The sequence below is a fragment of the Durio zibethinus genome, chromosome 22 (genome assembly GCF_047325235.1).
Source record: "Durio zibethinus cultivar Kanyao isolate XHJ-2024 chromosome 22, ASM4732523v1, whole genome shotgun sequence".
Taxonomy (NCBI): domain Eukaryota; kingdom Viridiplantae; phylum Streptophyta; class Magnoliopsida; order Malvales; family Malvaceae; genus Durio; species Durio zibethinus.
Window position 1 is genome coordinate 3,647,548 of NC_143183.1, and position 13,999 is coordinate 3,661,546.

The following is a 13,999-nucleotide window of genomic DNA, read 5'->3' on the forward strand; positions in this document are numbered from 1 at the left end:
GTTCTGATTTTTTTATATCTATATGAATTATGATTCGATAATTTTCATATTTGATATGAAAGAAACGACAAGTGTACACAAATTGACAGATCTACTCCATGGGAAGCAATGCAATATCTCAAGGTGTAAAAAACTTGTCGTATTTGCCTTTTTTTGTTCAAAAAAAGCTGATACATCTGACGATTCGGTGTGATCGGAGAGAAATCAACAACTATAGCCAAGAATATAAGTTAATTCATGAAGATGAAGAATGAACTTTACTTAAATTGATGCTTACACTATAAATTTGTAACTTTTATACATTTTATATGTAGTTCACACTATACAACACGATCCCACCAACTTGATAGCCTATGAGTCCTTTGACAATAAAAGAAACTGTTTTTGCAGTATCAGCTATTTTGTTTAGATACAGGGCAAAATTTTAGCCAAATTAGTATTTAAATTACATTCTTCTGAAGGTAGTTGTGGGGGGAGAGAGAAAGGAGTATAGCAAAACAGGGGTCAGTTGGGTTTAAAGCTTCTTCTGAATCAAAGCCATGGTGACAGAATATGGAATTTGGAAATTAAACCAGTACCTCAACTCCAGATTGTGCAAGAAAAGGGAACTGAATATTCACTCTTCTACGCTTTCCAGATACAGAGTATCGAGCTGCAGGATACTCCATTAGCAGATGGCAGTCAGTGTTTTCCTCTTCCACTAAACTACACTTCAGATGTAGCATGAATAAAATCAACGGAGCTGAATACACCACAGCCAATATCATCACGTTCTTAGTTGGCCTCAAAAAGATGTGAGTCACACAATGTGAGATACATCCAATGCTGCGACATTTTCAGCTTCCAAGACCTTTTTCATGGCATTGTTACATCTGAAGAAAAATCAAAATTATCATAACTTTTGCTCCTTTCAACCAAAATGTTATAAGGAAAAAAGATCAAATAAGCATGAATGAGATCAGTAGTCATACCTCCAGGGTAGATGGTCAAAGAACATATTAGGTGAAACTACAATATCTTTTAAGTATTCTCGGTTTACTAAGAAAGCTTTATACTTCCTCATGTTCTCTTGGACTCTCCAGCTATTCCACAGTAAGTTATTTAAGTTTTGTTGTTGAGGTACTATATGAATTAGAAGGCCTGGTAGAAACATCTCAACAGGACCACTGGATGACCCATTTTCAGATCTGGAGGCAGTTTCCATAAACTGAGATATTGGATCATCTGATTGGTTTAGATCAGCAGCAAAAGGATTGATGAAATCGTCATCGGCAATGTCAACAAGATTTTGTCTCCTGTCAGTCTCATGACAGAGGGAAAACTCCTGACCTTGATCCTTGATCTCTGCAGAAGTAGTCAATCCTTTAGTAAAACTTATGCACCCCCCCCCCCCCCCCCATAGTTTAAGCATCAAACTTTACATACAAATAGGTTCAACTTCCATGGATAGGTGGCAGCAAAAGATTGCCCTCTACCATGATGGCAAATTAGCAATTTTGCATTTTTTCTATCTCATGTCATTTATTTGAATAATCACAAAGTTATCTTTACTATCATTTCAATACTTCACCTGTGCTTGTTCCAGAAGAATATTTGGCTGTATCCTTTGCCTCAATCTTAGTTCTATGAGAATTGCTTGCATAAAGAAATTGCCGTGCAAGTCTGAAAATCAAGGCCATATCAGTTTTGGTATTTTCTGATAGTGCTGTTATTGCAGCTGCACGAAGCCGTAGGATCGATCCAACTGAAAGGCGGGTAGAAAATTCATTGTTGTGTATAATGCTGCAGAAAGCTCAAACACTTACAATGAAAAAAACAATAAATTTCTGGATAAAACAGGTTATCTTGCCTTTAAATATTTAGCAGCATGATTGCATTCAGAATTACCTTGTTACAAAATCTGAACATGCATCTGCCACAACTGAATCAACGCATGGAAGAGGTCCATAGGAATAAACATGTAAATTTGGGAATTGCTGATATAGCTGCACATGGAAAGCAAAGGAAAAAAACTTGAGCATAAAATAGTAAGTGAAACAAGCTTTTCCAGTTAAAGAAATGATTATTAATTTCTTTTTGTCTTTTCCTTCTCTTTTCTCCTCGTATTTATTATGGTACTGCTAAATGATGGATTCACTGGGGTGGGAGCAGTTTGACCCTCACTCCCTCAAATTTTATACACTAGCAAATCTATCAATTCATATTGATCTTTTAGAGGGTAGGAGGATGAAGATACAAAAGAACATTATGGTACATATCTCTGTACAAACATTTCCAAAGAGAAAGCAATGCATCATATCTTCAGAAGAAATGAAACAGTTTGAAGATGAAATATACCTTTAAGACACAGATAATACAAAACTCTGTGGAGGATGATCTAGAAGACTAGAACACATGGAAACATAAATGTAGATGCCTTTTAAATCACGTAAAGTGATCCAATCTCATAAGTTAGGGCCCAAATAACCTAAAATTTACATGCTATTCAACCAAGTCCTTTCAAATTTTAGCAAGTATCCTCAAATTCAAGTAGAGAGATTCTTTTAGAAACCAGTCAGGTCATATTAAGTGAAATTTACCCTCCTTTCTACTTTCCCATGGTTAATAAATATGGATTCATCTTGATCTCTACTGACATGCAAGTCACTTAACAATCTGCACTTTGAAGAGAAGATGCAAAAAGAGTGAGAGGGGGATATTATGGCCATATTCAGTGGGCACAAAATAGATGTTTATCTAAACCTTGTTTTTATGGGCTTATGTCTAATTCAATCATTCAGCATGGCATATAAACAAATTGCAGAATATCACATCAGTGGAGCAAGGGAAAGCGTACTCTTATTCCTAGCAATGCAGCAATTGCACCTCCTAAGGAATGCCCAACTATTCGTATGCTATAACCTTCACATTCACATCCAGTTCCCAGCAATGAGGAAAGGAAGCCACCTGACCGACATTCTGCATCACCATTTGCATTCCACAGAGATCAGATATGAAAGCTAAGGCATAATACACTGTAGTTTAGAATTGATTTAGCAAAATTACAGCTTATACATGCAGTATCTTCTTTTCATTTGTTTCTCTCGTGTTCTTACACCATTTCTTTTTTTTTTTTTTTTTTTTGAGCATTTGGCTTAAGCAATTGTCCTGTCAGTCCCCTGTCCCCTCATTAGAAAGATTAACATTAAAACCTCTTTAAAAGCACATTATATTTGAAATGTTATAAATGAACTGTTTCTTGGCAATAAAAGCTCATGTCTCAATCTAATTATGCAATACCAACATGAAAAATAAAATGCATGGACTACTTCCGTAGACTGCCTTCAGCAAATCACGACAGTAAAACAGTGATCTTCGCTCACAAAATCAAAGGAAAATGAAATGTAACTTAACAGGACCATACAGATGTTTATGCATAAATTAAAACCAAAAATAGATTCAATTTTGTAGTCTTTAGGCTTTGCTCTTTTTAACCCTTCTAAAAATATTGCAACAGATGGTCAACCTACAACAGAAGGGAAAATTGTGGCTGTGTGTATATAGGGTGCAGTGTAACAGATAAGAATGCGGTAGCATAAACTGGTCATTGGAGGACATCACTCTACAGAGTTGGAAGCAGTGAGTTTCTTCTGTTAGTGATGATTTTTTTAGGTGAGATGGTAATGTTGGTACTGCTTAGTGAAGGCAGGGGCAATGAAGACTCTGTAAGGACAATAGTTTTAGACAGCCGGAAAGATGGAAATGGTGCTGAAATTTTGGGACCTCCAAAGTACTTGTTAAAATCCGGAGAAATTTTGGAGCACCAGCTGCTCAACCAAATCAATAAATTTGGTGTGAGAATTCTGAATTGACTCCTTTACATCGCTTGTCAAAATATACCTCAAAATGGTAATAGTAGCAATAACACTAAAAGCAGTTGTGCTAATAACAAGAACAAAAATAGCAATCTCCTTACCACCTCCAGAGAATCCTTCAATCTGTGTGTAAAGATCCCGGGCAGCTTCTACTATACCTGAATGCCCATAGTGTGGGAAAGATGATTCTACACGTTGCTTGACAGAAGGGTCAATATAACTGCTACTGCAAAGAGGAAAACATGTGAAATTGGTTAGAGACACCAGTAAACAAAACAAAATAGAATAGCATAAATACTTATATTTTAATACCAATGGTGAGGCTATTAGTTAATTTGGAGGGAAAAAGAGTTATGATGTTTGGCAAAGCCAGAAGAAAGAATGAGGCAATCCTAGAGAAAAGAATTTCAGTAGGAAGCGCATTGATCCTGTAAAATTTCATATCTTAGATCGCACTTAAAATGATAAAATTCCATTTGGTGGATATCATCATTGGGGTTGTAAATGAACCAATAATTTCATTGAACAGCTAACGAACAAGCCTGGTTTATTTGCTATTAAGTTAAATTAACAAGTTTGAACAGTTTTAAAAACAACACTTAATAAACAAGTCAAGTTAAAAAATTTGTCAGCTTGGGTCATTATAGTTTTATAATTCTCATTCTTTACTTGTTTATTTTCTAAGGAAATGTAATATCCTAATACTTGGGTTGGTTTTTCCTAATTCTCACTCTTGTCAACCCATCTAGTGCTGCAGTTGCAGCTCCCATCTCCCCTCCCTTAATCATTTAAACCCCTAGTCCACACCACTGTTTCCATTCTGTTCTGTTTTCACCGGACAGTTACTCACATACCTCTCTCCTCCTCCAAACTAGAATCCTAGGATCCTAAAATTTATTTGGTTAAGTTGCACTGAGCTATATGATATGCCAGTTCTACACCTTCGATAACTTGGTTCCTACTTTTGCAACTTCTTTGTTCATTAAAGGCATTTATCATCATAATCAATATTATCATCTCATCATCAATTAATTTTGGATGTTGATTTGAAACATAGGGAACAGATATTTTGATTCTCTTTCACGATCTTGAACTGTGCTCATTTAACCAAACTTTAGCCAAACAAGTTTATTGAAATTTAACGAGCTGAGCTTGATTATATTACTTAAACCCAGCTCAAGTGCAAGGCAACATGACTTTCTAGATAAGGTACTTACTAGGTTCAAGTCAAAGGAATCTCCTCTTGTACCAAAAAAATTCACAAATATCATTTAGTTCACATACAGCACATATTTCAACTACAGTATTCCATTGACAAAAAATATAAATACAGAAGTTCTAATATCATTTTGAAAACCATAAGATAAATGATTTCGATTATGCACACCTGTACATTTCAATAAACTGAGTTTGTACATTGGTGCAACATTATGTTGATAAGATATGAAAACAGTCAACAGCTTCAATAGGAGCCACAGTTAACAGCACAAGGTGCTGTGCAATGTATATTACCATTAAAGTTTTGTTAAATAGATGAAACATGACTCTAAGAGGGTTTATTATAAATTTGTCATGAAATTTCTCAAGTCAAGGTGCCTATACAACATCTCATACTGCATTACATCAGAATTTTCATTTTATTGCTTAACATCAATAAATGTTGAAGAAATCACCCTAAAGAATCTCATAGTACATGAATATTCTATATTATAGAGTAACTGTAAAACTGACTGCCAATGGATCTATGCAGCTTTATATGTTTTATTTTCTAGACTGAAACAAGAATTGTATTTAAAGGAAAAAGATAAAAAAAGAATTAGCTAAAAAAACTACTTAACATAGATTAACATGCAAAAAGACCAGCTATAGAGATGATGAAGACTACTTACAAGACAATGGGTTTTCTTCAAATCATGTCAAATCTATAATGTGTAAATTTAGGAGCATGTTCAGAATTCACATTTTGTCTCTCACTTCCCTCAATCTCTCCCTAATGTGAGAAGTTAGTAGAGCAAGCTAAAAACAACTAAAAACATGGAAAACAAGAGAAAGAACAGAGGACAAAGATAAGAAAAGTTCACAACTTGCAATTCAATAATAAGCATCACAAAAGAAAATAGGGAAGAGGGTTATTTGGGCACTATCCTATTAGAATAGTATTACAGACCACTTCAAATTCTTTGGATAGAAAGTATGTATAATTCCAGTTTATGACTTGGCATTCAGCTTTCATGATAAGCACAAATTGCACAAACACATTTTTAAGTAATAACATGTTTAAATTAATTTAACTGATGTGTGTTTGTTCAAACTTTCTGGAAATTTGAGGGTATGCTAAACAAATAATTCAGTTAGCAGATGCCATGAGAACAGATGCCACTAGGTACTGGCTACTGTTTAGAGTAGCAAAGATACTAATTCAGCAGGTCACCACATTCCAGAAACAGATCAGAATGATTAAACTGGATGGCAGATAGTCATGAGAGCAGCAACCATATGCATAAGCATTTGTGGAAATCTGAGTATGTAAATTTGGCACATGCATATGCTGCAATGCACATGCACCAACATATGCACACACAAAGGAAGAGGAGGTAGAGAGAGAGAAAGAGAAAGAGAGACTAACTTTATCAGTCCATCCAAATCCATCACGGACAGGGGACTTTCCCGGCCTAAACCATCAATTATGAGGTCTTCAGGGGTCTCAGTTCCTCGTACAGCAATCACTATAGATCTTAGATGATGTAAAACCACAACAAAATATGCAGCTTCACATTTTTTCTGGTACAGAAAGTAGCAAGGAGTTAGAAGTGAAGACCTATTATCTCATTCCTTACAATGATTGAAAATCACCAGAACTGAAAGATTATGCATGTTTGCAATCTTCTAAGCCACATCTGGACTTTGGAGCATAGAATTGGATCAGATAAGATAAATTTTTATTCAATGTAATATTTTCAATTCTCTTTGTCCCTGTAAGGATAGGGTTACACAACATCGTGAAGAGGGGTAGGCTTGCATATCCTATATGGTTAGGATTGCATAAGAAAAGAAGAAAAAATTTACATCATGCATCAAAGATAAGATTAAAAAAAAAAAAAAAAAACCAATTTACTCAGCAGCCTTCTAGTTTATATCCTAACTATAACTAAATCACCAAATGCAATAAATACTCAAAACAGGAAGAAACCTAGGTGGTCACTAAAACACTACCTTCTGGAAACTATTATCCTAGTAACTATTTAATTCAGAGCCTAGAACAGCCATATGATAATAAACATATCAGAACTGGTTCATGCTACAACATGTAGATTAAGTCAAAACAATAAAAGTAAACTTACTTGACAAACACGACCTCGCCGAAGTACTTCAGGGGGTAAATTGACAAATTTTAAGAATGCTGCTGCATGACCTCGCCACCAGTTATCACCATCAAGGGCAGGACGCCTAACAATGAAAGAAGAACTTATATAAAGAAAGAGGCATAAAACAGACTCTAGAAGATATTACTAACATGTACAGAGGGGAGAAGAGCTACTATTTTAACAGTACAAATTAAATCCTTAAATATGAATAAGTATTGCATGCAAATATCTAACATAAGCATGTGATGCATAAGATTGTGTAAATTTGCACAAAATGAAAACTTGATAAACAAAAGGAGCATCAACATCGGTTTTATATCCTGAACTTTTTACAACTACAATTGTGTGATCATGCTATATAGATAATCATGCAGCTCAAGTGAAATTTGCCTCTATATTAACAACCTGTTACGATTCCACGGGGTCAAAATCCCTTGCCTATAGAGCCACGCACATGGAAATACAAAAGGATTTCTTCCAAAATCAAGCAAAGGGCCCTGCATTTGTAAATCTTTGCTTAAGTTTACTATGGAAATTATGGAAAGTATAATCAAAAGGTATGCTCCATCATAATACCGTATAAGCAGCTTCAGCAAACTTATGAAAAGCTGCAGCCACTTGCACATGTTCTACCGGTGCCTCAACAAAACATTCATGGGATTTACGGGATTGGCCATGCTTCTGCAACAATGCTAGACCTGAAAAGATGATGCTTCTCAGGTGTCATGCAAATAAGTGTAATAGTGGAAGAAAACTATGGAAAAGTAGCTACTGACTGTATTAATGACAGATCTACAGACCCCTCCCCCCCCAAAAAAAACCCTTTTTTTTTTTTGCCTTTTGACTCCCATAGAAAGAAAGCATATAAAATAGTGACGGTTGGCATACTATTAATCATACATGTAAGAATTTAACCAGATCAAGTAATAATCCCAACAAAATTTTCCATATAAGAAATAGATATTGCTTAAGCCTTCTTGCTAAAATTCATAAGAAAATAGTTGCTTCTTTTATTAGATAAAGCATGCCCAATTTTAGTGTCTTTCAAGTATAGATGCTTGAAAAATATAGCAGCAGCTGCAAAATGTCACAGAGGACCAGAAAAAGAACAGAAACAATAATGCTGGTAAAAGAAATTGAAGTTGGGATAACCTCTTCTGGTGTCACAACATATCAAGATTAGAATTCATTATATTGTGAAACATAAAAGAATTGCAATTTTTTAGAATTTGACATGTGGGACGCATCTGATTACTGGATCCATATCTTTGTACAGATATCAAGTATCTAGTTACGTGTGCAAACCCCTAGACTTAATAACAGTCACAGTATCTAGCTTCTAGATTAGCAAAGGTTAACGTATACAAATTTCCGTACTGTCCCTGAGTTTTCAGAGAAGCTCATTAGTAAATCACATATTTCACAAGAATATTCACGACAGAGATTGATCAATATGTCAAGAAAACAGAAATTGCAAAATGCCTTTTTGATTTGATGTATAATATGCAAACCATAAAATGAAAACGAACCTGTCAAAAGTTCCAAATGACCAGTCCCTGATGCACGGTAAGCAACAAGATCACCCAGTAATTTTGCTACTGAATATACTTCATCGTCTTCCAACACAGTTCTAGACAAAGAAACGAAAGAATTTAATAAAAAAAATCCAATGGCTTGTACGATAATATCTCCATTTTATTTCAAATTGTAAAGGTACCTACAAGTATTCAACACGCCCCAGACAGCACAAAGCCTCACGAATTCCATAATCAAATACCTCTTGATAGTGAGCTTTCCATGCATCATCTTGGGTTGCATAAAAAAACCTCCATTTTAAGATGTCAGATCCAGCAAAACACTGCATAATTGCAATACAACAGGCCGTGATCATAAATAAAAGCATAACTTTTCGCTTCCATGCGCTACTGCTTGCAGCCAGTCCTGCATTACGAAAATTGCCAAAGATGAGGGCAAGTTTCTACTAAAACTAGGAAAGGAAAATCTTTTCATTCAAAATTTAATATTGATTAAAATTAAGTCTTTCAAAGGTTATCAAGTTATCACTATACTTATATTCCTGCCTGCGCAGTCAATCTTAAATTAACTCACCAGCTTGACAGAGTATTTCTGAAACTTTGAATTAGATTATGGAAGAATCACAAAACAACAAACTATAGGATCAACAGTTTTAAGTATTGGAAATTTGATGAACTCAGTTAACGTTTGTTGAGATCTCCTCTTCTCTACTTTGCTTTATTAACTCAGAAATTCAAATAATAACATATAAAAAAGATAAAAATGTATAATAAAAGAATGAAATCCACACCATTCTTACCTACAAAACACTGACTTGAAACATTTGCATCTTGAGAAACATATCTAGCCACGTTAAACATAAGATAAAAAGCACCCAAAATTTGCAACATTGTAACCACCATGGCAAACCGGCTCCAACCAAGCCATGTTTTGTATTTCACCTATTCAATCCAAAAACAAAAAGGACCCATTTGAGATTTGAATATATACATTAGAAAAAAGCCATAAGAAAAGTTAATTGATTGGTAAAGAGTAGGGCTGCATATACCCGTCTGTCATGGCGAATAACAGCGTCAAGGTCGTCAGCTTCAGAAGGAGAATCGGTTATGGTTTTGGCAGTAGCTTCTTGGGCAATTCCTAGTTTGATCATCGTCCCGATTTTAACAGCAGCCAACATTGAAACCGCGACGATTGGTAAAATCTTGTGGCGATCACATCCTGGGTATGTACTGGCTACCAGAATTCCACCCAACACCACCACCACTAAATTCAAAACTCCGAGAACAATCGACGTTAATCTCAAGCTTTCCAACATTCCCGAGAATTATTATTCTTTTTTCCTTTTTTCAATCAAATTTAAAAACAATGAAATGCATAAATATGTGTTCTTTGTGGTTTATTGTTTTGATGCAATGGAAATCCAGAGCAGAACGTGAAATTTGTGGTTGGAGGTTGTTTCACGCACTGAGGATTTCCATTGGAAGAGATGGGGAAGGTGTGAAATTCTGGTTATAGCTTTTCTCAGCTATTTGTTCCTCGTTGGAACCGCTTATATTTGACGTTGGAGCCTACGGACCATTCAAACAACAAACGTGAGCAAATCAGCTACGTATATATACGTGAATATATACCCTGTAGTTTTTTTTTTTAATTCTATTTTTTAACATCACTGCTTATTAAGAGATAAAAAAAAAATTATCTTAATAAGTTTTTAAATTTTATTGGAAAATAAAATTAAACTTTTAATCATTTATTATTATAATAAAATTAAAATTACAAATTTTTATTTTATTATAACTATATCCTTAATAAATTGTATTGTTATTTTTATTCTCGGATCTCTTTCTTTATTTTTATTTACATGTACGAAGTATTTTAAAGGATAAATGTCTTTAATATTAGTAGAGAAAATAATAAATAATTTCATTATATTTTTAATAATATATTAAAAGTTTTTTTTTATATAAAATTTTGATGCTTAATTTGAAGATTATCATTTTATTTAATAATTATAAAAAAAAATATTTTTAAAATATATTTTAGATATATATATATAAATTTAAACTCACTTGTAAATTTAAGTATTTCTTTTCATATATTCATTTATATTATTATTAATATCTCTAACAGAGTGTTTGGTGTTATAAATTAAATCATACCAACTGAATTAGGGTATTTATTAAAAGATTAATAAAATTATGGGTATATATATAATTTTATTTTTTTAAAAAAATAACTTTCCAAATAAAAAAATTACCCACAACTTTTCTTTTTTCATGCTTAAAACATTTTTTCACCTACTTAGTGTGAGCGTGCAATTCTAATTTAATAATTAAATAATTAATATAATAATATAATTTCTTTTTTTATCAAGAAAAATGCCTTAGACAGCTTTCCAAAAGCATGTCATGCTAGTCATTATGATTAAAAAAAAACTGTGGTTGAAAAAAAAATTTATAAATTATAATTATAATTTTATAAAATTTTAAGTTTCAATCCAATTGTGTGTGAGTTTAATTATTTAATTAAATTATAATTTATTAATTTATTATTCAATAATATAATATTTAATTATAAATGTAACTTAAAATAAAAAATTTCACCGCCAGATTTAGTTATTGCAATTACGATCACAAAAGGAGTAGGTTTGAATATTGCTGAAGAGAAGAAGGTGAAAAATGTCCTGGCGATTAAATGCAATGCAGCCTGAAAACCTTACAGGCTTAATGATTACAGATCTGGCTATATGGATGCATTTGGTTCCACTTCAGGGGCACTTGGGTTCATCACACGAGTGATAGCTGATCCCAAGCACATTGGGAACTGAAACAACCCTTAATTAATATGTCAGCCTGCTCAACATATTCATAAGGGTGACCCCATTAAGCAGAGGCAGAATTTTGTGGTTAAATACGCTGAAAATCCCATTATAAAACTATGTATACCATTACATATTAATTGCAAAGTAACCTCATGGAATTTTTTTTTACATGAGAATCTGCTGTTCAGGGATAAAAAAAAAAAAGATTATAAATGATGAGATTCGAATTTCGAATCTGTTGAATGTTATTTCTTGAAAATAATCATATAAATCAAATAATGAATTTGGGAAGGTGAAAACATAAACTAAAAATTGTACCACAAAATGGGGGACAATGAATGGGGGAAACATCAATATTTGTCATTGAAAGCCCTGTACTTGCAAATTTTGAGTAGCTAAATCTCATTACTTTCTTGCTGAAAGGCCCGGATATTTGGTCACACCCTTCATTCTACAAATTTAATGCTTCTTACCAAACAAAATGAGAATATATAAGTCAATTACATGATAAGGATCACTTATTTCCCAGATTATATTTACTGTTTTTGAGTACAGCCTTGAAACTCATTATACTAAAAGTTACCAGTTCTGTCAAAGGGTTTTGATTTTAATAATTCCATGCCTTAAAGCCTCCACCTTGACATGATTGATGGATTTTGGATTAGTTCAAGAGGCTTAAGGTAGCGGGAGACTTGACGGTTGAAACTTTTGGTGGTTGAGCTTGTATGGTAGGAAGAGAGTGGACATACTTGCAGTTGGGGCAAGCAGGGGAAGATTTGGAGAGAATGACAAGGAGATGGCAATTCAAGCATGCCAAAGCCACCATGTTAGTGCCTGAGGAATGTTGTTTGTCTTCAACTGACATAGAACCGCCGTGTTGCTCGGAGCCATTGGAATGTGGTGAGATGTTGAGTTCAAGGTCTAGCTTCTGATCTGTAGGCCAGTTCCAGGTCTTTTTCAAGGTTTTCCTGTTCATGTAGTACATTCTACCTGACTGCAAAAAGTATCAAAACAACCCAGATTTTCAAATCATTAGTTGAGTTATTAGAAACAAACATATTATTCTAAAGAATTTCTTATTTTTCCTGTATGAAATCGCAAATGATCATAATATTGACACAGACATATATGTATGTCCGCGCATGCGCATGTGAGAAATAGGATTATAATAAAGGTCTAAAACAAACAATATCTCATCATTCACCATTGAAACAGTTGTAACAGGAATTAATAATGAAAGAGATCAGAAAAATTACTTCAAGATCAAGGCATTGTTCCCAGTCTAGAGGTAGAGGGTCTTTAACTTGAAGATCAACACTAGTTTGAAATGGTGATCCAGCATTGAGCAAGTGATCAGGGAAAAACTTCCTTTTCTTTGAAGGAATGTTGAAATTATCAGCCTGATGATCTGATGATGAACTAAAATTGCAGCTTTTGTCAGCAGCAACACATTGGTTTGAAGCCAAAGAAAGCTCTGTAAGTTCCATAATATCCTTGAAAAAACCAGCAATAACTCCTTCAAATCCTGATCTTCTTCTTTGCTGCAGTGGATAGTAAGAACAAGGAAAGAAGAGAAGAGAAAACCAATGAAAGAAATTAAAACATTGGGATGATCATCAAACAGAAAATGGATTGCACAAGTAGTCATGCAAGGAGAGTGTGTATACTTAAGAGGGTTCTTAAATTGGGTTCATCAAACCCCATTAAAAGGAGGACAGACCAAGCATTAAAAGTGGCAAGTAGAAATCACTTTAATGCTCCCAAATCTTGCTCTCTTCTTACATTTAAAATGAACTAAACATGACAACCTCAAAACCCAACCATTTAAATTGTTGGAAATTCTTCATAAATTCCTCCAACTCCCTCTTTTCTTGATCTTAAATTTTCATGACTTCAGTTCAGTGGATTAATTACCAGTAAGAATTTGAAATTGATAGCCGTTTACCTGTACGCAGTTGCATGACAAATATACAAGAAATGGTGCCAACAGAGAAATCAACTGTTTCTCTTATAAAAAATGAGGTGACCTTTGAGATTAGATAACCTGAAACAATGATTATTACCATTTAGGATGCAATTTATTGAAGACTTTTTCTGAATCCGAAAGGTACTATAGCCTAAACCATAAATATCAGACTGGCAATTCACCTATTTTTTCCTGTACCTTTTCAAACTTCATGACAACCATTTCATCTCAGCTACTCAGTCCTTTAACTCTACAACCGTGGCACACCATGCATGGCTGGAGTATGATATTTATTCACAAAGAGTTTAACTCACTACTGTCTACAATCACTAAACTTTGCATTTGGATTAACGGTGAAAATGATTTTGATGAGATTATAACATAACGACAGTAAGATTAAGGAATGTAGCACTTTCGACGCAGTAGAATAATCTAAATGAGGCCTAATTAAGGTTCC

At 34.0% G+C, this 13,999-nt stretch overlaps 2 protein-coding genes across 3 annotated transcripts; both read right to left on the bottom strand.

The window, feature by feature from the left end:
- Positions 1-238: 238 nt before the first annotated feature.
- On the bottom strand, positions 239-10,278 carry LOC111307767 (lipase class 3 family protein). 2 transcript variants are annotated; one of them, XM_089751435.1, is made up of 14 exons: positions 9,804-10,278; positions 9,555-9,696; positions 8,941-9,160; positions 8,749-8,849; positions 7,796-7,917; positions 7,625-7,716; positions 7,196-7,301; positions 6,481-6,635; positions 3,959-4,080; positions 2,837-2,958; positions 1,888-1,985; positions 1,571-1,782; positions 972-1,344; positions 239-872 (listed from the first exon to the last, which is right to left on the bottom strand). In XM_089751435.1, the coding sequence occupies exons 1-14, from the start codon at positions 10,068-10,070 to the stop codon at positions 800-802; spliced, it is 2,205 nt and encodes a 734-aa protein (XP_089607561.1). In that variant the 5' UTR covers positions 10,071-10,278; the 3' UTR covers positions 239-799. The 2 variants fall into 2 exon arrangements, with proteins under 2 accessions (XP_089607561.1, XP_022761694.1); XM_022905959.2 differs by having other exon boundaries at positions 3,956-4,080.
- A 1,600-nt stretch (positions 10,279-11,878) lies between these two features.
- On the bottom strand, positions 11,879-13,201 carry LOC111307035 (uncharacterized). Its single transcript, XM_022905101.2, has 2 exons — positions 12,833-13,201; positions 11,879-12,570 (listed from the first exon to the last, which is right to left on the bottom strand). Exons 1-2 carry the CDS (start codon positions 13,061-13,063, stop codon positions 12,238-12,240), a joined length of 564 nt encoding a protein of 187 aa, XP_022760836.2. The 5' UTR covers positions 13,064-13,201; the 3' UTR covers positions 11,879-12,237.
- Positions 13,202-13,999: the final 798 nt, after the last annotated feature.

What these genes read in the sequence shown, in the direction of transcription:
- LOC111307767 (XM_022905959.2), bottom strand. Translation starts at nt 10,070, where the DNA reads ATGTTGGAAAGCTTGAGATTAACGTCGATTGTTCTCGGAGTTTTGAAT. An exon ending in GATTTGGATGGACTGATAAA is followed by an intron (nt 4,081 to 6,480) that starts GTTAGTCTCTCT and finishes TCCTCTTTGCAG; the next exon opens with TAGCAGTTATATTGACCCTT. An exon ending in TGTTCAGATTTTGTAACAAG is followed by an intron (nt 1,783 to 1,887) that starts GTAATTCTGAAT and finishes AGCTTTCTGCAG; the next exon opens with CATTATACACAACAATGAAT.
- LOC111307035 (XM_022905101.2), bottom strand. Translation starts at nt 13,063, where the DNA reads ATGGAACTTACAGAGCTTTCTTTGGCTTCAAACCAATGTGTTGCTGCT. An exon ending in AACAATGCCTTGATCTTGAA is followed by an intron (nt 12,571 to 12,832) that starts GTAATTTTTCTG and finishes TACTTTTTGCAG; the next exon opens with TCAGGTAGAATGTACTACAT.